Below are 26,437 nucleotides of genomic sequence, written 5' to 3' on the forward strand. Positions count from 1 at the left end.
GGTTTAAACCCTTGTCTTTAACCTGGCTTTGAGTGACTTGCAACTAAGATGTAAGACGCGCAATCGTCTGCCACACTCGCAAAAGCGCATTTTTTTGACAATTTGCCGTGAAGAAATCGAAATTAGTGCTGTTTAGATGGTATTGGCAAACTGTCTCGTTGCCGGTGGCGGAGGCGTGCAGCTTCTCGGTCGTCGATTGGCCCATTGATCGTGCAGCAGGCGGGGCGCCGGCCAAACTGCCGTCTACTTTGGACACCTCTCGCGCAGCAGGCGTTCTACGGCACGGGCGGCCGGTTCGCCGTCGGCCGCTAGCGTGGACGTGACCGGAAGTAGGCAGTGTTTTGAGAAGCGCGTTGGCGATGACGTATGTCACGTGACCTTTCGAGAAGCACTCGGCGAGGAGGGGAGACCAGCCGATGAGGAGAGTAGCGAAGAGCGGAACGAGCGAGGGCCGTTTTTCGATCATCAAACGCGTTTAACTCCGCTATTACGGCACCATTTCAAAAAATTCTCGCGGCTACGTGTTCGTTGTAGACTTGTGCACAACTGCAACACCACAACTAAATTTCGACCTCTGGGTGGTTTAGGGTTTTAGGGTGGGGGGCTATGGGGGCTGCAGCCCCGGGCCACCAACTTTCAGGCCATTTGAAAAAAAAAAAAATGTTGCTGAGCGTGCTTGCTGTCCACGTTATCATCGAAATGCGACGCCCTGGGCAACTTCTTGACAGCCGTCGTCGCCTTGACACGTACTCGACACGCGCTCGTGCCACTGCTCCGGCGTTCGTCGTCGTCGTCGTCTGCTTCCACAGCTGGCTGCGTTGGCGCTAATCATTCCAGCGTAGAATTCCACTTCTGTCGTCGTAACGGGGAGGCCCGTTATTCACTACTACAGACCCACCAATATTCACTACTGCAGACCCATCATACTCACAGCTTCTCTGGCTTCCATCTGCACAGTAGTGGAAGGGCTCTGAATTTTAACAGCGGAGCTTAAAGTTTAAGCCGATAGTCAGTCCGTAACGCGTTCACAAAAATTGGAGGACGCTTAAGCTTCGCCTTTAAAGGGATACGGACACAAAAGTTGGCGGGTGGTTTTTTGCGTCGGAACAAAAGTTGAACTGTTGAAAATGACGAATACAACAAGCTGCTGTGAAAAAAAAAAAAAGGAACGAGAAACATCTCTCTTTCTTTGCGAATTTCTGTTGCACCTTGCCTCCAAGCGGCCGCCGGCAGAAGCTGAAATTTGACGTCATAACACCCAACCGCGGCCAAGGTCGGCCACAGCTGTCGCAGTGTTTCCAGGGCTGCCGGTCCCTTACAGCGTTTGTTTAACCCCTTTCGGTGATCTTCGCACGTGTTCCGTCTGAAACACTATCCCCGTCGGCGCTCCACGCAGGTGGTGCGTCTTACAAAAAAAAAAAAAAAAATCTGGCTAAAAGAGGTGAAGTTTCTCGCTAACTATGAATCATCGACAATCATTTACCGTTACGCGGGCTGGCCACGCTCAAGAGTGTAGGATCGACCTTCTTCGCCATGGCCACGGTGTGGTTGCTTGTCGCGTGGACACACTGGTGGGTCGATACCTTGCACTGGTATCCCTCGGGACAGCAGCTGGTGTGGTCGCTGCAGCACTGCGCATGCGCGTACGGACAGCAACCGTAATGGCCGGACGTGAGGAGGCAGCAGGTCTGGCCGTCGAGGCAGTAGTTTCCGTCAGGGCAGCGGACATTTCCTGCCAACGATCCTGAATGAAACGCGCGAGTGCAAACAAACATCGGCATAAGTATATCCGTTACGAAGTCGCTCAAGTTGCGAGCTACGGTCCTGTAATGGGCATTATAGAGGAATACTAGGCTGATGTCGATAATGGTATCGATATCGATGACTCTTATCGGGAGCACAAGCTTGGGGACCGAAAATAATGACGTGGAAAAGATTGACGGGTATCCGGCCGTTAAATGGACGCTGACGAGCGACACTACATTTCCTAAAGACTAGTGAACGGGACAACTTTTCAAGGCTCTACCTCAGAGCTGCATATCATACAGCCCACGAGGCATTAATTTTGAGAGTCCTGCGGCCAAATTCAGACTTCTCTGGGAACTGGTGCTGCAATTAGCCCACGGTACGCTCGATAAACGAGAATTTCATTGCTAAAACACGGCCGGTACACGCCGCTGGTCTCAAGCACATTGAAACAAAAAGAGTCGTTAGCATGTGTGATGTTTCTTGGGAAACCGGACACATTTGTGAGGATGCCAACGACAAGACGCATTATCGGCGCGGCATCCGTATAACTTAAACGAACTTGCACCCCCCCCCCCCCCCCCACACACACACACACACACACACACACAAACTGTGTGTTTCGATGGAATATGTCAATAGTAGGCGGTCGCCTGCGCGGCGATGCTTTTGCTTAAGGTGTTCACCCAGTTTTTCACCCAATTCACACATATTTGATCACAGAGCAGCTCTTCGGCAGCGGATCTACTAACATTAGCTTGAGACTCGGCGCTAGAGACGAGTAATAAGAAGCAACAGCGCATTCAAATGACAACGTCAAGTAATTTAATTAATCTCTCTTGAGCGCGCAGGCTTTCGCCTTCACCCTCTTTGGCGTGTGCTAAATTGACTCAATTTTTGCATGACTGATCAGGACATAAAAGTCGGGTCCCGCTGATAAGCGTCCCCTGCCACGTAATCTAAGCGTTCATATGCCACGTAATCTCGACAACAGCCTGGAAGAGGTTAATGTTCTTGTTTGGAGTCTCTCTGAATCACCGTATACCTCATCCCGCGTTAGCGTGAGAACCAGCGAGATCGCTCGCGCACTCAGCGACCTGCGCTCACGTGACCGAGCCACCTGCACCGTATCGCCGACGTATAAGCGCGGATTGCTGGCACCGCACCAGCGGAGACGCGTCGGTGCCGTCCTGCCCGCGATGCGGTGAGATTCGAAGCGCTCTCGGGTTTCGCGACGCCGAGCGCGGCCCGGCCACGCACATGAAGAAAGCTGATCCGGTGGCGAAATCGTCACGAGATGGGCCATCGCTCTCTTCCCTGTGGGAGCGTCCATGGCGGGTACAACGAAAGCGTGAAAACGTGATTCAGCGCGGCTATAATAAACCGGCACCGTGGTTCGATCGAAATCCCTCCTCCAAACTGCCCGCACACCAGGGCAGTCGCTGCCGTTGTTTTAGCATTTATTTGATTTAAGGACGTGTTTAATGACAAGAATATTTCCCGATCTGGCGCTGTGGCATTAGTAGCAGGCTTCGTGCACCTCCTTGAAATCGTTGCAAACCCTTAAATTTGGAGAAACAGATTCAAGAGCCCTTAAAAACTCCCTGGGAATAAATGTGCTTTTTGAATTCCGGGAAAAGTGGGTTTGGGGCCGACTTTTGAACATTAAAATTAACAAACTCCGCATAGGGGCTATGCCATGGACACTGTCTATCGTGAAACAGTCCTAGATATCTTAATTTGGGAGTATCGCTAAACGATTGCAATGTCGCCTGCCCACAGCCGCCAACTACTACCAACGACAGGCTTGTTTATATCACCGTTGCAATTGTGAAACTAGACAACGCCAAAAGCAAGAAAAAACCAGATTAAGCGACCAAGCCGTGCCACCATTTCGTTTTAATAGTTGCGTGGTTTAGACCTCAGCCATCGTCGCTTTATTTTAGAGCCCTACGATTTATAAATAGTGTAAAGTCACTTTCAGGCATTTGGCTTTAGCGCGACGAGTGTCTTAATTTGGTTGAAGTCGGACACTGGTAACCATTATGCCAGAAAGCGATTGATATCGTTACAATGGGGAAGCCACCTTAGAAAAGCGGCCTGAAGCTGCTTATCTGCTGCACCTAAGAAGGAGGTTTCAGTATTTTTCACTGTATGTGTGCGAATAAGGTTTGTTTCCCCCTTCTTGAATTTTGGCCGTTGACAACCTTGAATTCTCTGAATTGTCTTTGAATCTCTAGTCAGATGTGTTGTACAAACGCCGTAGCAGTCTCGTCGGCCTGCTTTAGGTCGTTGTCACGATTCATTAATAAACTCTACGAGTGCGCCTCACATAATCGACTTGTCCCGTCTCGCATTAAGCCTAGGGCCATGCGTTGTTGATCCAAGGCCTTCCGATGTAGAGGCTGTCGATGGTGCTCTCCATCGCAGCTGTACGATTGTTTCTAGTATTGCCAAGAAGAGTCCAAGCCGAGATAACCAATGCGATAGACCCTTTTATCGAGTAGTCATTGATTGCTTCTAACTTCAATTCGAACATCCTCTGTGCCTCAAAAGCGTGTCTCAAAACCGTGTTTCAGCACTTGAATTTGCTAGAGGAAACAAGCACTCCGCCTACGCGCTCTTCCTAGGCATACAGCAAGCTTTCGACTCGGTTCCGCATAAATCGAATATTTTCGCTCTTGCAACCGCGGGAATTTCGGGTCGTCTGCTCCGATTTGTGCAAAATTTTCTATCGGAGCGCCGGATGAAAGTGTGTGTCGGAGGAATGCCAAGTGAATCCCGCACTGTGAAGTGCAGTTTCCCACAGTACAGAGTATTATCGCCGGTTTTAACACCCTACTCGCCGCGCGTCCAAGTCGATTGCCTCGGGACAGTGACTTCCCTGTGGGCATCGCTATCTATGCAGATGATATTGCTCTCTGGATAAGCGGCCCTTCGCGCCTTGGTCCGCGGCTACGTGCGAGCTTGCAAAGATCTCTAAACGCGACTTCGGAGTACTTGGCTGAAGTTGTCCTGCAAATATCACCTGCCAATATCACCTGCCAAGTCGGCTGCAATACAAATCACCCTAAACAACGCGCGTGTCGAACAATGAGCCGACTGTACCATCGCGAGGCACCGATAAGCTGGGTGCGATAACACCGTTATTTAGGCTTGATTGTGGATGATCGCATCTCTTGGCATCGTGCCGTTAAATTTGTACGACGCAAATCGCAATTCCTAGCTCCTTAAGTATGTTGCGGCCTTGACTGCTAAAGGTGCTGGCTGCGACCAAACAACGGCTCTACAGGTGTACGAGTCGTCTGTATACTCTCAGGCATGATGTATGCGTTACCTGTCGTGAACGTGCCATCTAGTTTGATGGCCCAACTGGAACGAGATCATCGCGTTGGTCATTCGACTAATGCTTGGATTACCTCGTGAAGCACAATCTGTTGCATTACTTACTGAGTCGCGTGAGGTACCCCTGAGGCTAGAAGCACACCAGACTGCTCTAAATCAGATTGAGCGTCTGCACCGCGCATCGAATGGTCAATCGCTCCTTGATCGTCTGATTCAGCGCCCATGTTCTCGGATGGGGAAAATGACGGCATATTATTTAGGAACATTGCTGGTATTTCTGAACATGCTGCTTCAGTTAGGCCGCCGCCTCTGAAAGATATCACTGAACACGCATTCCCCATTTACCTCCCAATCCCTGCCATACACAAACAGTCTGATATGCCTGCTTCGGCAATATTCCAACTGGCTCAGTCGCACATGTTCGAAAGATTTCCAGATTACCTCCAAGTATTTACAGATGTCTCTGTGCACAGCGACGGTCAAGGCGCTTCTGCGGCTTTTTTCTGCCCTTCGACGCAAGTACGATGCGTATTTCATATACCCCATCCAGCCTCGTAAACAACTGCGGAGCTAGCAGCGATTAATGTTGCACTGAAATACGTGCAAGTGGAGTTAACTGCATTGAAGATGGCCATCTTTACGGACTCTCGCGCTGCCCTTAGCAGATTAGAACACAGTCGGATTGATTGTCCAGTTGTGCGAAGCATTACTGCCTCTGCAAACAAAATTTCATGACGTGGGGCATCTCTCGTTGCCCAATGGATACTTTCACACGTAGGGATCGCGGGAAATGAAGAAGATGATCGGCTGGCTTCAACTTGCGCTCATAACGACTGTGTCTGCCCCGAAATTTTGTGCAAGCTTGATAACGCTCGTCTGCTGATTTGTCGACAACTATACTCAAGCAGCATGCAGACCAGCTCGTCGCAAATGGAACGTTCCCGCCCCGTATTCGCGGTCGAGGCTTGCCTCGTCGCGCTAGAGCGCAACAACTCAAGCTAAGGGTTGGCTGTCTGAACGTGTGCGAACGTTTGTACCGACAAGGACGTGTGGCCAGTTCATCGTGTGCGTCTTGCGGTTGCTGCGAGACAGTTTAGCTCCTGATATTGGAGTGTCCCGCTTTCATTGCGCAGCGCATGTCGCTAGTGACGGACTATCATCTTCTTGGCCTGCGGTGTACGACACTCGACGAATGTTTGTACCCCTGTGGTTGTGCGTCTCGACGCGATCAGGCGCATCGCGCTCTCCTTACTTTTCTAAAAGTAACTAACTTAAGTTCACGTTTGTAGCCTATTTCTCTTTTCGGGTGACGGGACCTCACACACTATTTCTTATAATTCGACATTCTTTAGTAGCGTGACCTGCTGTGACCGGCCCTACTGTGTGTGTTCTGCTTAATTATATTGAAAATTTTCATCTTGCTCTTTGTTTCCTCTTCCCTCCCCTTCTTCCTATCTACCAATTCTACGTTTCTGTCTCCTCCTTTCTGAAAGGTATAAGCAGGCGTTGTGCCCCTTCTGGTGGTAGTTGCCAGTCTGCTCCTCGCTTTTCCTTTCCTGTCTAGTCTATATATGTTTTCAAAACAAACAACAATAATAACAATAATAATAATAACCTAAGAAGAGGTAGGGTAACTTGAAGGTATAAGTTGACAACCCTCAGTCATTCAAAATAAACAGAGTCGGTAAATTACATGCAAGTGATGGTAACAAGAAAGTTTTACAAAGAGAGTACGCAAGAAATCAAGAAAGACCATCTCTACGATAACACGCAGGGCTGTGCCTTTGCTTTTCGAGGTCCGAACTTTTCTGTCTCAGATCAAGAACACACATGAGCAAATATTCGCAACAGAGTGAGGCCTCATGTCTCTGCTGCAGACTGAATCGTTAGGCGACTTAGCACATTGCAATCGAATGCCAGGATTCTCATACAGCATGAACCGTAGGGACACCGCTCACCTTCCGGAAGCGCTGAGGTTCAGTTGGTCAGCAGTCGAGATAAGCAGGAGAGGTTTAGATAATCAGTGACCGGAAAGCGGTGAAGTTATGGGGGTGGGATTATCACAGCCATAGACAACTTTACGAGTTAAAGCAGGTAGGCAGGTAGGCAGAGTGCTAGATTGCGATGTGGTAGCACGTAAGTATACTTACAGGGGCCAGGTGACTATTCGTTCTCACCCTGATTTAAAGGAGATCGCATTAGAAATATCAGTATACATAATAATAATCGAGGCTATAGGAAACGCAGCAAGTTATAAGAACGCGCTAGTTAGTAATGCGTAATGAAAGCGACTACAGCGCAGACACAGAAAAGGGACACACACAAGCACTTGCTTCTGTACCGGTAATCGCTCTTTGCCTGTTTCGTCGCTCTATAGTCGCTATGTTTAAAGAACGAAGCTGGCGTAGCCGCGCGACTGACCCGCAGCGTACTCTGGAACAGATCTCGCCTGGCGGTTGGGGCCTTTCACTTCTCCGCCTAAAGCTTCGGTTTACCGTCGACCTACCATACGTGTCATCGCTTCGAGCCAGTGAATTGCTTTCCCTGCGATAGCTTTGCAAGTCGCGGCGTCTCACCTCTGGACACTTCATCGCGCTGTGCTCTTGCAAGCGGTGAGACCCGCTCAAGCACCGTCCCGAAGAGCCCCTGTTGAGTGACTTTGTGGGTGCAGCTGCTGTTGGCACCGTCACAGCTGTAGCCCGACGGACAGCAGTGCAGGCCATCCTTGCAGCATTGGCCGAACTCGTAAGGACAGCAGCCCCATGTCCTATCGTCAATCTTGCAGCACGTCGCGCCGTCGGGGCACAAGCTTCTGTCCTCGCATTGCACAAAGCTCGCCCGAGCGCCTGCGTTCGAAGCGACCCGACGTGTTCTCGCTCCAGGATTGAGCCCTCCAGGATTGAGCCCTGGTGCACGTTCGAGGAGCGCCGACACAAAGTTGTTTGCTTGCTTGATTGCCTCATGCAATTGCTGACGGCGTCAGCTGCACCCCTTGCTATATACCTAGCTATACCTAGCTACGGGTCCAACTGACATGTAGCGTTTCCCACGGCGAAACAACGTTGCTGTGCCGCGTGTCGCTGGGAGTTGCGTTTAAGGACGCCTACTCCAGTCGTACGGGAAAGGCCGATAGCCCGACGTGCTACTCCTGTAGGTGCGAGGAAGCCATCGGGCACCTATTGTGTATCCGTCCTCGCCACGACGTCCGACGCCTCTCTCGCCGTGCTACTTTAAACCGACTGGACTCTGGTCCGTTCCCCGAGTCAAATATGTTCAGACCGTGGCCACATACGTCACTGGCACAAAAAGCGATTAGTGCACTAGTGCACTACTTGAAGTGCACCGGTTTAAGAAACCGCTTATATCCCACGTGCACTCAGTGCTCCCTCTCTCCCTCTTTCTATTCCCCCTTTCTCTTACCTCCAGTGTAGTGTAGCAAACCGCACTCTCGTCTGGTTGATCTCCCTTCCTTCCCTGTTTTGCTTTCTCTCTCTGATACGTGATTACGTCATACTTGTCAATGCGCGTCGATAATCAACATAAAGCCTCCATTCCTATTTACAGTGCTAGTATGTTCTCGGGATCCTTCATTCCTAGAACTTGCTCGGACTGGTCTTACCTGATGCGACGACCAGGGCTGCTCCAAGAACGATCAAGCTTTTGAGTTCCATGATCTGCGGAGAAAAAAAAAAGTAAACCTCTTGTTAAAAAAAAAAATATTGGGTGTTCCGAGCCATGCACTGACCGTCCAAGCTAAACCGATATATCTGGTCGCATTTAATTTTTTCCTTATATTAGCAACTTAATTTAAGCAGCACTGTGCATAGCCGCACGACACTGTCCCCCCAAATGCTGTTACGATCAGCATTTGCAAAATATTTGTGTTCTTCACTCATCTTTTTGATTTCATTCCGCCACGCGGAAAAAATTGGCTGTTAGCGAGGTTCCTTTTTAGAATTTTGCACCTGAAGCGCAGAGCCAGTATGTTAGTGACGCCACGCATTTTAAAATATGTTCACTCTTTGGGCTATCCTTATTCCCGAAAAAAATATTCTAAACTCATACGTACAGGCTTTAATTTTGTTATAATGTGCCGCAATACCTTGTCTGTTAATAAACTATTCAATTTTTTCTTTAGTATGCCGGATTGTTCTTGTTTCTGGGGTTTTGCGTGCCAAAACCAGTTCTGATGATGAGGCACTCTGTAGTGGAGGGGCTCCGGATTAATTTTGACCACCTGGGCTTCTTTAACGTGCACTACAACGCAGGCACACGGGCGTTTTCGCATTTCGCCTCCATCGAAATGCGGCCGCCGCGCCCGCGATTCGATCCCGCGACCTCGTTTTCAGCAGCGCAATGCCTTAGCTGACTGAGCCACCCCGGCGGGTTGTATGCCGGATTGTAATTTGGTGTTGTATATTTGTAATTTTGTGAAAAATTATGCAGTTGTTGTGTCTTGCTGTCTATTCCCTTTATCTATATAATTACTACTTATTATGACTGTTTAGAGAGATTTCTCACTCTTATTTCTATTTTTTTAAACGTTTATTATTCTTTGAAGATACAGGTTGCATTTAAACGCCCTCCCGGCCGTTAGCTATGAGTCTATGAGCATGCTATGTTACTATTTAGCTGCAAATGGCAAATTGACATTAATGAAATGAACGAATGAATTAGTCTTGATTGGACGCCATTCAGACACGTGAAGTCAGGAGAAACTATAGCGCGGAAACTTCAAGTGACTCTTTCGTCCTTGGGTCCTGTTCTGGCTTATCAAGACGCTATTTTCTGTTTGACTGACTTGTCTGGCACTGCACGTGTGTAATAATAGTCCAGCTGGTCATTTCTTGAAGGGACACTTAAGGGAAAAAGTTAAGCCGAGCAAGATCGATATATTATTCGTTTATAAGCCTGTCACCATTTTCTGTTTGTCAATATGTCACTTGGTCGCGTAGAAAATTGCCACCGAAGGTCCCGCCGTTGCTCCTCAATTTTAACCGCCCGCGCCAAAACGGAAGAGTTGACGTAATCTCCATGTCGCCTCCCTCTGCGCGCTCTTTGTGAATCAACCAGTGTTGACGTCAGAAGAGAGGTACCATAGTTCACAACAGTTGGCGCCTCTCCGATTTTCTTGTTTCGTCATTTTCTCGCCTACAAAAACGTTGTTCTCGCTACGGATGGCAATCGAGGTTCCTTATTACAGAAGCCAAATGTTTCAGTCTTGCTTCGATTAAACGAACAAACCCACTTGTCACACTGGCTCTCAAGGGCATCGTTCATATAGAGCAAAATGACGTTTTTTTTTTTTTTTGCTTTTTAACTTATTTGTCGTTGGAATTTCGAAGAGGAACATTTAACGTGGTACGTCTAGGCATTCGATTCAGTCCAACGAAGGCCGTAGCCCCAACCCTCCAGACATTCAAGGTGGTAGAGCTTCCAAGAGCCAATATGAGCATATAACGTAAAGACGTGCCGCACCGTTCTTGCTTAGAAAGTCTTCGTTTAGAATGGCATCACCGCATACATCACATGTAACGCGCGTACATCGTGGCGTTTTAACACATCAGAACCTCACTGCACATAACTTAGGCTGTACGGCTTACCGCCTAATTCACGAGTCGGAACGTTTTATTCGTTATAGACACCGCGCAGATCATTGTCTTAACACCTTCACATTCTCCAAAAAAATATTCTCCCAGAGCTTCTACTGACTACGGGAAACAGACAATCCGATTCGCAGTCGTAAAATTTTCGAATGATTTACCGTTTCACACTAACGCTTCCAGTGTCTAACAAGTTTCAAATAATTGCTGAATATACATGTCTCCTCACACAAATAAATTTGTATTCTGATGTTGTTGCGCATTCTGCTGTTCCTACTCGCTTCCTAAATTCCTTGCACTTCTAAATTTACCTGTTCGCAGTGATTATTTTACTGCACATAACTACTGCTGTTCTTTCTTCTTAAGAGGAAGCTTTACACCAGGAGATGCTGTGTAAACACAGGAGAAAGGAGAAGTCGTTTGCACGGCGTCCACTGCACCGATATTGATGACGTTTGCTTCATGTAAAAGAAAGAAGTTTAATTCTACTAAGGGTGTTCGTCGTTTAAGCCATTATCGAAAATCGCAAAAAAAAATGCTGAATCATCAAGTTCACGATGTAAGTCGTAACCAAGAACATATATGACAATTCCGCAAAGTGCACCCATTGAGACATATAGAGCGGACAAAATTGATGTACTGTACATCGCTCCGAAATGCACCATTAATGTGCGAGTACGACTTTTGTAAAATCCTCACAAACATTGTAAAAATTTCACGTAGGCTCATACATTCTATTTGTCTGCTTGAGATGCTCCAACAGATGCATATTACAAAACTTTTTGTGTGTGTGTGTTCGGAGTTAGAGGTTTGTAAACTTTGTGCGTCTATTTTCTTTTTAGATTACTGATTTTGGTGAAATTTTTACAAAGGGGCTGTAAGTCTCTGAATCAAAAATTCTGCTTTCTGCGGTTTGTAGAATTCGGCTTTCTGATAAAGCTTTAATTCAAAGTGGCGCAGCAATTGTGTAACGGAAGCATTTTTCTTGCGTTGCGCAGGTTTTTGAATAGGAAAATCGGAGTTGACCCCGAGCTAAAGCTTCCTCTTAAATATTATTATGGCAAGAGGTCTCATTGCAGTGATTTATGCTGAGACTTCCTCCAGTATACTTGCTAGCCTAGCAGTGTACTGTATATTTGAAGCCAGTAAACTGAAACGGCCAGAAAGCACGGGCAGAAAGTTGGGGCACCGAAACATTCGCGCGGAATGGTGGTCGCTGTAGACTTTCACTACCGCGGCATGCCAAGAAAGATACCACGCGCGTGCAGCGAGCTAATCATTTCTTGAAACCAAAGGCGCTTGCGCTTCGCGTGACATTGGCCTGGAGTGGTTGCAGACCCCACGCGAAACGCAGAGGGATATCGCGCTGTTAGATTCTGTAGTTCCTTGTACCGGTTGGTGGGGGCTGGGGCCAATCCACTCGGTTGCGACTGCGCTATATAAATACCCGCTCGCGGAGCTACCTATTTCAGGCGTTGCCCATTTCCTGTCAACAACAACAACAACAATAATAATGATAATGATAATAATAATAATAATAATAATAATAATAATAATAATAATAATAATAATAATAATAATAATAATAATAATAAATAATATTTCTGGGGTTTTACGTGCCAAAACCAGTTCTGATTATGAGGCACGCCGTAGTGGAGGGCTCCGGATTAATTTTGACCACCTGGGGTTCTTTAACGTGCACTACAACGCAAGCACACGGGCGTTTTTGCATTTCGCCTCCATCGAAATGCGGCCGGGATTCGGTCCCGCGATCTCGTGCTCAGCAGCGCAATGCCTTAGCCGACTGAGCTACCGCGGCGGGGAATAATAATAATTATTATTATTATTATTATTATTATTATTATTATTATTATTATTATTATATTATTATATTATTATATTTATTAGTTATTAGTTATTTATTTATCTTGCCCAGGAACAACCATGAGGTCTGAGCGCTGGCACACGTATACATAGAAACAGAAATACCGCCGGGGAATATCAGTAAAAAGAAAAAGCAATGAATAAACAGTAACAATCTTGAAAAGAAGTGTACATACATGTAACCCTAGGCGCAAAATGCATGCATAAGAAAAAAAGAGGAGAAGGGAATTTGAATAATATGTTAAACTAAGAGACAACAATGCAATGCTCAGAACAGAATAATGAAAGCGAGTTGTGAGAAATATCAAGGTCATGAAAGTGGACGTTATAAAGACTCTGTATTCTGTGGACGGTTGAGTGTTGGTGGTGACAGGCAGCAACATAGAAAGGTCTGTGTTCTCTGGTGATTATGATGATGATGATGATAATAATAATAATAAATTTAATATCACCCGTAAAGGGACACTATAACGAAAGATCCTAAATCAATGTAGACACAATGTTTTCTTTGAAACCTCTATTTTCGTTAATTTCGCAACAGTAGGTTGATGATGAGAAGCGAAAGTGAAGTTCAGAGCACCAATTGCAATATTTCGTGCCGGAACCCCAGCGCTGGTTCGTCAGTGTGACGTCACAAATTTCGAAGTATATTTTCGTATCTGGGCCACCTGTAGCTCGATGTAGATTATCAAAACGGGCCAGGTTGAGTCTTCGACTCCTTGAGAGTACTGTGAAGCCTTTTTATTTTTTATTTTTTTCTTGGGGGGGGGGGGGGGGGGGGTCTCGAAGAAAAGTCATCCAAATTCATTCCGTCAGAGCGAGCTGGTTCGGGAACATCAAGGCGGCGGCGCCACCCGTTTCTCGTTCTGACACATTTTCTATCATACCGAGGCTCTTGTTAAGGTAACAAAGAGTAGGTAGCTTCTTGGGTATGACACAAGCGTAATTCACTAATAGAGTTCAACTTCATTTTCTGTTTATTGTCGCTTCAGTGACTCTCTATCAGAGAAGTCGCAGTTGGAAGCAGTGAAATAATTTTGTTTACTTGCCACAAAAATCGTCAGAAAGATAAAAAAGAAGTCGCAGTTGGAAACAGTGAAATAATTGTGTTTACTTGCCACAAAATCGTCAGAAAGAAAGAGAAAAAAAAATTCATTTTTCGCCCTCAACAGTTCGATCTTACCTTTTAAGGCCCAAGGATGTTATTATTTTTTTTTTTCTCCCTGTGATATATGTATCCGCCGCTCTGGCTCTGTGTGCTCTGCGCGGCTATCGCGATATGCTGCTTAGCGCGAGGTCGCTGGTTCGAGGGCAGCGGCAGCCACGTTAAGGAAAATGGTGTTGCGGGACGCGAAAGCGCTCGTGAGCCTCGCTTTTGTGGCACGTTAAAGAACGCTAGATAGTCCAAATTAGGCCAGAGGCCCTCACTTGGCGTCTTTTATGTCTCATTTCGAGACCCTAAACACGACCGCGCGCACACATCAAACCTCTCTGTGGCTATGGCGCTCCCGGCTGCGGAGCTCTTGATCGCGGTTGCGATTCCCTGACCCATTCCGAGGGAGTTGGGAAGCAAAGACGCCTTCGTGCATCGATTCAGCCCTCCGCTAAGGCGCCTTAGATTAAACCAGACCGGGTACACTGTCATCAGTCTATCGTTCCCTTCTGTGTTCCCTTCATTTTATTTCTTATCACTTCACACGCACACCGCGACGGCTAAGTAAATATGACGTTCCGCTTCTCATTGCGAGGTGTTGGCTGTTCGATTTCTTATATATATATATATATATATATCAGGCGCGTAGCCAGGGGGGGGGCTGATGGGGCTTCAGCCCCCCCCGAAATTTTTTCGTGCCGGCATGCACCGCCGACCAAAACTACCACCGACGCCGGGAATCATTCTGCATTCTGTCTACAATTTCTTTTTCACGCTCGAATAACATTTCGGCACGAACATTGCGAACTCGGGCTGGATTTCGTGGCACCTGGGGTGGATTTCGTGGCACCTTGGGTCACGTAACGCAAGGAGCCCCGTCCGAGCACAAACTTTCAAGGGCTTTTCGATAGCGAGCGGGCGCGTTGCGGCATCTCACAGCGGCCGCGTTATCTACTGAGCGCATAGATTTCAATTCCGAAATTTTATGGGTGTAAAGTTCTCATAAACTTTTGACGCGAAAGGTGCACTGACATTTCCAAAGGCGTGCTTTAAAAGATTTTCAATTATGGAACTTTATGGGGTTAATGCTGTTATAAACTTGGACCAACAGGCGTGCACTGGAGCCCTCGTGTCCAAGCCGTTCCAGAAATGAAAGCACGCGCTTGCAATCTTCCACACACACGAAAATACTAAATATTACCGTGACTGTGAGCTAGCAGGTGATAATTTCCTCCAAACATTTTCAGGACGCGTGCCCAATGTGATCGATGAGCTGGACCAGGGCAGGCAAAGTAAAATATGAGAAAACAGGAGAAAGGAAATGGCCTATTATTGAGGAAATTCTTTTTGCGGGCTACAAGGTCTGGCTCTCCGTGGCCACAGGGACAGTGGCCTTATGGATTTCAGCATAGGCCCCTAAGAAAATACAGGTATTTTCAGAGCGCTTCTTCGCATGCGAGCTGATTGTGGAGATACATATCTGAAGAACCATTTGGAATGTTGCCCCAGTAATGCCTCGTATTTAAGCCCAGATGCACAAAACAAAATTATAGAAATTTGTGACGAAATTATCAATGAAAGCCTAGTTGCAAAATCAGGCTGCTTCTCCATACTTCCTGACGAAATGACGGACATCGGTGGAATCGAACAGCCCACTGTTTGTGCAAGGTACCTAAGCAAGAATGCCAACGACATCGAGGGAGTGTTTTAGGTTTTAGCACGGAATAGATGCCCTCTGTCATTGCGACTGCAGGTTCAATGTAAATGTGTACAAACTGTTCCAGTTTTTAGTCACCCTTCCAGTGACCACTGCCAGCGCAGAGAGAATATTTTTAACAAGAGTTTAAAAAAACTACTTGCGCTCTACAATGTCCGTGGAACGCATGGTTAGACTGGTGCTTATATACACCCACAGAGACGTCGGCATCAACGTGTCCGAAGTCATTGACCGCTTCGCTCAACTTCCCCGCCGAGAGAAGTTTGTCCTTTAGATAGCGAAGCAGCAAAAATCAATGCAAGTAAAAAGCTCTGTTCCTTCAGGCCCATAAGCTCGTAATTATGAAAACGTATGACTGCTCGTTAGCTTCTAAAACCGCAGAAATTTTAGTCGTTCATTCTAGCAGTTAGCATCATGATCAAAATTATCATGCGAATGCGAAAATTACCAGGACATCAATAACCAATTTTGACCGACCTTGCTCATTGAAAGCCCGGCCCACGCGGCGTTTGCCAAAAAGACACTCGGATATTGGGTAGTAACTTGCCGCATCATCTGTGGCTTTCGTTTGTCCTTTTGTTTCCTTTTATTGCGATAGCAATTATATGGACACTTCAACCGGATTTCTGCCGTCGGCGTCACCGTCGTCGTCGCCGTCGCCGTGAGGTTCCGTATAGATAAAATCTTCGATGCGCGCCGTATGCCCGAGCGGAAGCGTGCGGGGACGCGCGCTATCATGGAGAGCGAACGCACTAAATCTCCCACGCGCAAGCAAGGAAGCGGGAAGCCAGCGCCGGAGGGAGCGGGGGGGGGAGGGGGGGGGGGGGGGGGGGGCGGACTTCTACTCTGCCAACAACCGCGCTCGTCGCTCGCCCGCACCGTCTCTTATCTACACACGGCTCTGACCTTTATGCGCCGTGCATTCGCCGCTCAGTTTCCGTTGCAGCGATAGACCGCACGTACCTTGAGCGGTTGAGTAAACATGAGCTGATTAAGTAAGCAGGTGTGCTGCGGCGTAAGTAGACCGACATGAAGAGAGACTCGATGACCACGAGAAGGCGCGTGTGAAACGGTGGTGTTGATGAGAAGCGCTTACCGTGGGCAGCACGTGCGAAGGAACACACCTGTAGCGCTGCACTGCCGATCCGGGCAGCATTGCATGTGTAGCGTGCGTTGGAAAATGTGGCCCGACTATTACTAACTGAGTGAACAAGCGTGGTGTGAGCGCGCACAAACAAACATGAATAGATCACACTGAATGACTGCAGCCAACGACTGTCAAAACGCTGGCAGCGGGCGAAGGTACGTGCGGTCTATCGCTTCAACGGAAACTGAGCGGCGAAATAAAGGTCAGAGCCGTGTGGAGATAAGAGACGGTGCGGTAGAACGAACGACGAGCGCGGTTGTTGGCAGCGTAGAAGTGCGCCCCCCCCCCCCCCCTCCCGCGCTGGCTTCCCGCTTCCTTGCGTGCGCGTGGGAGAGATAAGAGACTGTGCGGACGAGCGACGAGCGCGGTTGTTGGCAGAGAAGTGCCCCCCCCCCTGCTCCCTCCGGCGCTGGCTTTCCGCTTCCTTGCTTGCGCGTGGGAGATTGAGTGCGTTCGCTCTCCGTGATAGCGCGCGTCCCCGCACGCTTCCGCTGGGGCATACGGCGCGCGGCGAAGATTTTATCTATACGGAACCTCACGGCGACGGCGACGACGACGGCGACGCCGACGGCAGAAATCCGGTTGAAGTGTCCATATAATTGCTATCGCAATAAAAAATGTAAAGAAGGTTCATGAATGACGAAGATTCACCAAAATATTTGTCCTCAACTTATTCATTTCATGGCCTTTACGTTCTTCATATCAGCTGTATACACTGCTTTGCTGGTTTCGAACTGATATAGTTCTAATGACCGTGTGATATTTTCTTTCCTCATTAAATAGACAAAAAAACACAAAACAAACGCGGCCGCATTGATATCAGTTATTTCTGCCAGAATTTTTGGGACATGCGAATATATTCTTTTATGAAAAAAATACATGTTTTACTTGAGAGTGCGTAGCGTTCAATAATTCGTTTGCAGCATCTAATATACAATGGCATTGGCAATGCAGTTATTATTCATGTATTTGATCCCTCGACAAATTATATAAGCAGGAGGCCGCGCTGCAACCTGAGCCCCCCCCGAACAAAATTTCTGGCTACGCCACTGGTCGGAGGTGCCAACCTTCCAACCTCTCCCCCCTCCTCCTCCTGTCAATATCGCCATTTTTCACTTTTCTTCGAAATAAATCCTCGATCAACCTGCGCCTTAGGTTATCGGGACTCGCGCAGCTTCATTCTTTAATACATCGTAGTGGCACCTTCGTGCTTAACTGTTAAGAGTATTAGCGCGCTAACTCCTTAAACTTCAGAAGAAGACGAAGGATGCCCCAGGTATAAGAGCGCCCGTTGTAAGTACAGCAAAAAAAAAAAAAAGAAAGTTGCTGCGAGCTTGTTATAGAGAGAGAGAGAGAGAGAGAGAGAGAGAGAGAGACATTTATTGTTAATCAGGTGGGGCAACTTCCTCGTAGGGTGGAGTTCAGGGCCCCATTAGCTCGCGCCACCCCGCGTGCCCGCTGAATAAGCCGTCGCTGCTCTTGCGGGTCTAAGCTGGTCAGCCCAGTCTCCGAGGGGAAAGGTGAAGGTGAAGGAATAGGGGAGTAGCCCGGAGGGTGTGAGCACTCCCAGGTGCAATCATATATTGTGGGCTTTGCTCCACAGTAGGGACAGTATGAGGGATATTGTGTGGAGTGGAAGAGGTGAAGGTAAAAGAGACAGAAGATCCTATAGAACAGAGGCGTCATTACCGCTCGCGAAGCTGTAAATTGCACTTTTCGGTAAGCTGAGACTAACGACGCTGCAGTCAAAACGAAAGCGTGGTAGCGAATCTTTTCTTTCTTCTTTTGTTTTGTTATTTTTGTCTTATGTAGGATATACTATAATCCCTCTGGCTTCTCCTTTCCTTTTTTCACTTATATAAGAAATACTTAAATAACCTTCTTGGTCTATGTACTAGGTGACCTGCTGTAGATCAGCGCAGTGAAAAGCGCAAACGAAATTTCCAGTTTTCCGATTAATAGTGTCGTAATACGGTGAGCAACGGTGAGAAACGGAGGACACTTGCAGGACTTGTACTTCACAGAGAAAGAGAAAAGGAAGTAAGAAATAAACGAGTAAAAAGACAGCAGTGGATACAGCAGTCTTGGTGTTCTGGTGGCGTCAAGTGGACCTTGCTTAGGGGCCTCTTGAAAGGCTATTCCTCAGCTTTACGGGAAATGTTGCTGTAACCTAGCGGTGATACGCGTTATCGATGGGAGCGGGGCCGAAGTAACACCTTTCGTTACGCCTCCACGCTACACTGTACTGGCTTTTATCATTGAGCGAGCAGTTCTTTTCACAGTGTGTCTTTATTGAGTCAACAGAATCAGCTCGACAGTGTCCGCACTGATATCACGCCACATCCACTCAAGTTTTTGCTTAAGGGCCCGTTCACACTTGCGACTAGGCGAGGTCGCGCGACCAAGTTGGTCGCAAAGCGACCAGTCGCAAGTAGTCGCAAATGGTCGCTTTTCTCGAAATGCGACCGTTTTGGGCCAGTCGCTCGCTGCTCGATTTTTCAGTCGCGCGACCGCAGTCGCAGAACAGCTGAACCAATCAGATGCGAAGGAACAGGACGTCCGTATACGCTGACGCTTATTTTACGCGGCGATGACATTTCAAGCAGACGTGAACGGCATATCGTGATACATTTCGGTTTAGCGACTCGTCGGTCGCATTTGTAAGTGTGAACATCGTTCGTCTTGAGTAGTTTTCTGGTCGCCAGTCGCAAACGGTCGCGCGACCTCGCCTAGTCGCAAGTGTGAATGGGCCCTAAGGCCACCGCGTTTTACGTTTTGCGTCAAGGGGAGGCGACGTTTAGCTGCGGCACCAAATGCGTATTTATATAAAAACGCCGCGCGCATTCGGCGCGAACGCGGGCAAAACGCCGACGGCGTCGACAACAGTTCTGCGCGTTGCTGGTGCTGCTGCATGTCCAAGTTTATACAGCTGATAAAACTACTATCCTTACTCCGTATAGTTCTCTAAGTTGCTATCGCAATTGATGCTTCGCCTTTCGGGTGAAACTGCGACAATTTTTCTATTGCCGGACGCGACGATCGAAAGGTGAGTCCTTAACAGCTTCGCTGTAAAAACGGCAGAGGCACCTAAGACTGCTTACGTGTGGGAATGCGGAATCATTATAGTCTCTTTGGTGAAACCTTTGGTCAGCCGGATGGCTGCAACGTGACGTGTGCAATCACGCACGCACTAGGTACACCTTTAGTCAACCAGAACAGTGGAGCCGCTGTGGCGTCGGGGCAGCATGCGCGTCTCGCGAAATGTGCCAAATTTTCTTTTCAAAGCCATTAATTTACTTTGTTTACAGGAATGTCCGGTCCGCCTATGTAGAAGCCCGACCAGTTCCGATCCCCTTATCCAGAACCGACGCTGCAAGAAAGCTTTATTGTGTGGCTAAAGCAATGACGCACAAATATTGGTCTTCTCCCAACCTCCCGAATTGTCATCTTCAAAGACTTGATCCATCCCTAAAGCTACAACTGCCATTAAAGGTTTCCCGAGGTGACAGTATTGTGCCGCCTCTGGCTCGGGGTGGCATTTACAAAGGCCTACTCGTTCCGCATTGGAATAGGGGATACGCCCCTGTGCGAGTCTTGTGGAACTACAGAAACAATTGAACGCATCTCATGTCTCTGTCCCCTGTACGAAGTCAAGCGTGAAGCTATCCGGAAAGCATCCGGCTGGACTCTAGACCATTTTCAGAAATGAAAATTCTTGGACCATGGCCAATCGATCGATCGCATCGATGGCACAGAAAGTCACGAAATCGTTATTACAATACCTCAAGTCGATAGGTCTTGGCGATCGTTTGTAGGCTCGGTGCGAACATTCAAATGTGCACGAAACTGTAATCTCTCTCTCCTCTCTTTTAATCCATATACACCCTTTCCTCAGTGCAGGGTAGCAAACCGGAGGTGCATATGGTTGACCTCCCTCGAAAACTGTTGTGAATTTGGCCCTTGTCAGCGTCCAGTGTCTCTAGGCATGCATGCGTGGATCTTTGCGTGTTGGCATTACCTGTTCTTGCGTCTAGGCACCAACTAGCCCCTCTAACAATCTTCTTTCACAAGATATTCTTATTGGAGCCGACGCTTTAGCTCTGACATTATTGCCCCGTACATAAAGTTACAGATTCTTCTGATTGGAGTCGACGCTTTAGCTCTGACATTGTCCCGTGCACAAAATTACAGGTAGATGTTTTATTAAGGAAACAGGAAGACAGGTGGGCTGGAAGAGCGTGTCTCTAGCCTGCTACTTCTCATCGTGGTAAGGGGGGGAGGGGGGGGGAGACAGCGAAAGAGCGAGGTAGATGGTAGTTACGCATGACGATGCACTAGTACAATGGACTACATGCTCATTGGATGGCGTACTCAACGCGAGTATTGGACGGCGCGACTTACGTCAACCCCCCTCCCCATTCTCCTTTTCATCCGCACTCTCTCACAGCACTTGAGCTCTTCTTTTCGTCTCCTCTCCCGCTAGGTCACGTGGCCACTTTTTAGCGAAGTCCGACAACGACGGCGCAGGGTCCGCATACACAGCTTCGCTGTAAAAAAAAAAAAAATACAGAAAGTGCGGCCTACCGCGTCACGTGGGCTGCAACGGGGGCGAGCGTCCCAGCTGTAGTTGCATTGGCGGCCGCTTGGCTGGCCCGAACGGCGCTACTTGCGGGAGATGGGACGCATCAGCTTCCACGGGCGACGGCGTTCCTTATGCTTTTAAGCATGAAATGCTTTCAGCTCCCGTTGTCGGCGACTTTCAAGTGACCTTGAGCCAAAAGCCAGAGCCGTTATTCGGGCACTCAAACGAGAACATTCGGGTATCATTGCGAGAACAAAACGAGATCATCCGGGCAACCAGTCAAAACTTAAGAAAATGCGGTCTCTGGCCCCCAACCCTTTCTGCAGCACCGCATGACACACACTAGGTACAAGTTACAAAAAATATTGCTTCCGATTTCTTCCTAATCTTTGTTCACGATATCACTCAAGCTGTAACTTCTAGTACACTGAATATTTTTTTGGAATTTCCGATAGTGGCCTTCAAAAGGCAGATAGAGGGCACCCTACACTTGATTGTAATCTTTCACTGTCAGCGGTCCGTGAGTTGGCCGCGCATGTGCAGCCGACCACTTCTACGTGACAGGAAGAAAAAGCAGCGACAGATGCTCAGTGCGCTGCCCTGTTGGAAAAGCGGTTGAAGGCGGTGGCACCACGGGCAGCAAATGACGCCATATGGTAACCATTGCATGCTTACGTCTATTCTCTATTACGGGGGAGCCAGCATTTTTTCTACGCCGTTCCCAAACAACAGTCCTTGACTGCTGGCGCCACGGAGGATCACGCCGTTTTCGATGCCCGCTGCCGGCCGCATCCTTTCTTTTTTAATCCAGCGGCCGTGGTATTATAGTATGTACTAATAATATGCCCCCGTGACTGCAGCCATGCCTGAGACAACGAGCCAGCCGATGATCCGCAGCCACTTCGTGAGCCGCGTGACCAGCCTGCCGGTCGTGTCGACCGCACTGGACACGGCCAAGCAGTCCTACAACCAGGTCAAGGACCGCAGCGGCCTGCTGGGCTACACGCTCAGCACGGCCGAGAAGTCGGCCGCGTACGCCGTGGGCCACTCGCTGCCCCTGCTGGAGAAGTTCGCCCGCCCCATCAACTACGTGGACAGCCTGGCCTGCAAGGGCCTCGACCGCATCGAGCAGAGCTACCCGGCCGTCAAGCAGAACTCGCCGCAGGACATCATCAAGGACGCGGCCACGTTCGGCCTCCAGAAGTACACGGACGCGCGCGACTACGGCGTCAGCCTCGCCTCGCACGCGGTGCACGCCGTGAGCCACCCGCGCGAGACGCTGGCCAACGCGTACCAGGCCTGGAGCCAGCAGGCCCGAAAGCAGACCGTCATCGCGCTGGCGGCGGCTGAGGACTCCTTGGACAAGGTACGCGGCACCTGCCTCCCGAGGGCCAACACATTTCCTTATCAAAGCCGACGCTTCTCTTTAAAGCGCCTGTAACGTCACGCTGCTTGTGCTCAATTTAAAACCGTCATGGACAGGCTAACAGAGATACGGAGATCAGATTTGTCTTAAAATCGAAATACTGAAGACAAGGTTTGGCAAATTATAAGTTAGCGGGGTAATCAGTGTAGTCATAATTATGGGCAGAAAAAAAAAGTGGTGCTGAGCAGATGGGAGGCTCTAAGAGAAAGGCCACGTGAATTTTTTGAGCATATACATGGCGCTTGCCAAGAATGCGCCTTTTACTTTAGTATAAGTAACCCTTATAGTAACTCTTACAATAACTCTTATAGACTAGGCTTTAGTTCAAAATAGCTTAGTAGCTTCCTGAAAGATTCGATGAAGAGCAGGCGTCTTTCCCTCTACATTCTTGCTGTCCTCTGCGCTGAATTCCCTTGGCACTCATTCAGTACCTTGCGATACCTGCAGGGTGGGTTGTTCTAGAACGCATTTGTGCTGGATTGTCGTTATGAGAGCAAGAAATTAAATACAATGCGCTTCATGTGGGTTCTGTATGTGACATCCAAAGAGAAATGAAAAATCACCGCCCAAGCACTCCGTACAGATGGTTAACCAGCGAAGCTGAAACGTGCGGCCCCGGTGTTTAGCAGTGGGTTAATCCCGGCGCTGTATTGAAGCGTTTCTCCATTATTGGTTACATGTTTGTGTTTCTAGTGGAATGCAAGCGCCAATGGCGGGCGGATGCTGCTAACCACGGCGCCAAGCTAACTCGAGATATCGAACGCATGCGACAACGGCGAGCCGAGGAGGTGGCGTTGCGGGCAGAGCGCGTGCTTGGGTACGACGCAGAAACGACGCCACTGACGGCACTGCCAATGGCGCGCGCGCTTGGGTGCGACGTAGAGAACGACGAAACTGGCGGCGCAGCCAATGAAGACCTTTATCGAAACATGTGGCGAATGGTTCTTCGTTTCGCCTAGCCATATATAGCTTTCGCTGTAAAATATATACGGGCCCGCCTTGCCGATGCGAGCTTCAGCGCACGCACAGGCAAGTGCGTGCGCTGAAGACCAGCTAGATAGCACAAGGTCTGTTTATTCCGATCCAGACGACATGCTACCTGGCCCGAAATTTCAATTGCCAAGGCTGGCGTGACGAAAGCGGTGACGTCAAAATCATTGTTGCTTACTCGGGAGCGTCCCCATTAGATTCTATGGCAGTCGCGCCAGGTAGCATGATGTCATGAATCGGAATGAACAGGCCTTGTTATATCTAGGTGGCGTACGTACGTTGGCCTGTCACACAAAGCTTCAATTGCGAACCGCCCCTTGGAAACGCGTGCTTCGATGCGTCACTGCATGCCAGTCTCAGCCGTAATGAAACTGGACACGTGTCCGGATTACTCTTTCAACAAAGCAAAAGATGATGTAACCTACAGCAAATACCCTTCATGGGGGCTTGGAATAGCCATCAGCCGTTGGCGGCGTGTGATACTTAGTATCTTTACGTGATAACGTCCACTATCTTTGTACTTGCACCGAACGACATAAATATTCGCCTAAAAGTCGGCGTGTCGCAAAAGCATTTTCGAGTACGTGGTTCGATATCGGTTGTGATAACGACATGCTGAATAGCCAGTTGTGATCTCCGCTTTGCTGTTCGACATGTGACCTAACGTCGCACGTTGTGGCCTTTCTGCGCACCCGTGTCTACAAAAATACCTCGGACATCCCCCCTCCCCCCTTCTTTCTTCTTGTTAGGCAAAGTGCTGATAGTGCAGTGTACTGTAAAAAATTAAATTATGAGGTATTACGTGCCAAAACCACGATCTGATTGCCGCGCGACTGGCCGCTCGAGGCACTTTGCGTGTATTCGCAGGCTTCTTTCACACTCGGAAAAACACTTTTATGTGGCACGTATTGAGCAACAGAAAGCTGTATCGGGAGTTTTTCTTGTTGCTCTACAATTTTCTCATTGACACGTTTCATCTAACTGTAATATTTGAGAAGTTGATTAATTAATCAGACTAATTATATAATTAGATGGAATGCAAAAAAGCAATCTGAGTATCTCCATGCGACGGCAAACATTACCTTGCTTCTGTCCAGCTACGTGGCATTTGCATATTTGTGAAATCTTGGGCACGATAGTTAATTGGGACACGCTGCATATTCGCGTTTGCTTAACCCGCAGGTTCTCTGCAAACGCTCTTAACGCAGTGCAGGTCAGGCACAGCCACGTATCCCGACGACATATCTACGTCGTGCGGCCGACGCGCGCGGAAAGACATCGTTCCGGAAAAAAAACCGGGCGCTTCTCATTTATCTCGAAATTCAACGCGAGCGGCGGCGGCGGCGGCACTCTCGAGAGTTAATCACTCTACGCGAAGGGAAAGTGGATCCCGGGTTTTACGATGTCTTAAGCGCCTCGCCTTTTGCCGAGGAGCCATCAATTACTCTGCTCCCACGGGATCAAGGAGTCAGTTAAGGCTGATCCACCGCTTCTCCTTACAGTGCGTCGCACAGCTTTGTCGCGCTGAGTCGCGTTCCTCTCCGCCGCCGCCGCCGCCAGCGCTGTTCCTTCACTAATACCGCGCAGTGATATGGAAGCTCTCGCGAAAAGGAAGTTTAGACAGACTCTGTGTTGTCTATAGATTTCAAATAGTTTGCTTTGTCTTCTTATATAGACTTAATTCTACGACCATATAATATATATATATATATATATATATATATATATATATATATGTGCTTCAGTGAAGTCTGAATTCGAGCTAGTTGTTAAGCCAGCATCTTTGCAGGGAACTGCGCTGAGGACGGCTCAAATGAAAGGCTAACGCGCTCACAGAACACAGTGTGTGTGTGTGTGTGTGTGTGTGTGTGTGTGTGTGTGTGTGTGTGTGTGTGTGTGTGTGTGTGTGTGTGTACGCCACTTGCTTGTGCCGTCTTTAGCGCTGTCCCCTTCAATAAGAGAGCGAGAGAGAGAGATAGAGGAGAAAAAAAGGCAGGGAAGTCCACCAGACATGCGTCCGATTTGCTACCCTACACAGGGGTAAGGTGGTTAAGGGATGAAAAGGGAGGAAGGAAGGAAGGAAAGTGGTTCATCTGCAGTTGTACATACAGGCTATTCAGTATGTCACGGAGGTCTGTGGACTTCGGGAAGTTTTTCAGAAAATTTCAAGACCATTACGACCTTTGAGAGGTATCTATAGACATTCCACAGACTTTATAGCGAAACAGCTGTAGGCTTTCAATAGGCTTTCTAAATAAATTGTGTGGGGGAGGCCAGAGCAGCCGTCAACTAGTCAGGGCCTGAATTCGCATTACTGTTCATACGCGGGTAATTATATATGAGCTGTGATTGTTTGGAGCCCCTATACAGAGTCCCTACACTTGCCTATCAATATATCACTGCAACCCAATGACTAGACTGTCTGATTTATGCGCTCAGCTACTAAGTTCTTGTTAACAGGATCCTGAATTCAGCTCCCGATTAGCTGACGCTACAGCGTTAGACTTCAGTGCTGCGCGTAACACGTGAGACCCGGCGTCTAGCCCAGTTCCTGGAGGAGAGCGACGAGGCCACTCTGCCTATATAGTCTGGAATTTTCCTTCGAGTTCTTTTTAATGGATAAAAAAAATCAGTTTGCTTTAACTGAGTTGGCTTTAGATTAATGCGCTCACCACTGAGCAACGCACACACGCTCTTGAGCGAACTCCTTCTTCACGAAGCCGGAAGTGGGTGTCAGCCGAAGCGTGATTAATGAATCCCTTTTCACGTAATGGAAAATAGTATTCACACGTAAATTATGCGAGCAAGGAAGGCCATACTGACTATATACTAAGCCATATTTTG

General features: G+C 48.3%; 2 protein-coding genes across 3 annotated transcripts in view; one reads left to right on the forward strand and one right to left on the reverse strand.

Annotated features, from left to right (window-relative positions):
* LOC119442566 (progranulin) overlaps positions 1-8,769 on the reverse strand; it is a 63,452-nt gene extending 54,683 nt beyond the window's left edge. The window contains exons 1-3 of the mRNA XM_037707489.2: positions 8,711-8,769; positions 7,668-7,937; positions 1,484-1,744 (exon numbers count right to left, since the gene is read on the reverse strand). Of these exons, the coding sequence (XP_037563417.2) occupies positions 1,484-1,744; positions 7,668-7,937; positions 8,711-8,762 (583 nt within the window). The 5' untranslated portion in view covers positions 8,763-8,769. The remainder of the gene's footprint in view (positions 1-1,483; positions 1,745-7,667; positions 7,938-8,710) is intronic.
* Positions 1-26,437, forward strand: part of LOC119442565 (perilipin-5) — a 37,215-nt gene that overhangs the window by 3,443 nt on the left and 7,335 nt on the right. Inside the window, exons 1-2 of one of the 2 annotated variants that reach the window (XM_037707487.2) lie at positions 21,690-21,833; positions 22,038-22,543. In XM_037707487.2, the coding sequence (XP_037563415.1) occupies positions 21,821-21,833; positions 22,038-22,543 (519 nt within the window). In that variant the 5' untranslated portion in view covers positions 21,690-21,820. Of the gene's footprint in view, positions 1-21,689; positions 21,834-22,037; positions 22,544-26,437 lie in introns of those variants that run through there. The other variant, XM_037707488.2, reaches the window with a different exon arrangement.

This window comes from Dermacentor silvarum, chromosome 2 (assembly GCF_013339745.2).
Source record: "Dermacentor silvarum isolate Dsil-2018 chromosome 2, BIME_Dsil_1.4, whole genome shotgun sequence".
In the NCBI taxonomy this organism is placed as follows: Eukaryota; Metazoa; Arthropoda; class Arachnida; order Ixodida; family Ixodidae; genus Dermacentor; species Dermacentor silvarum.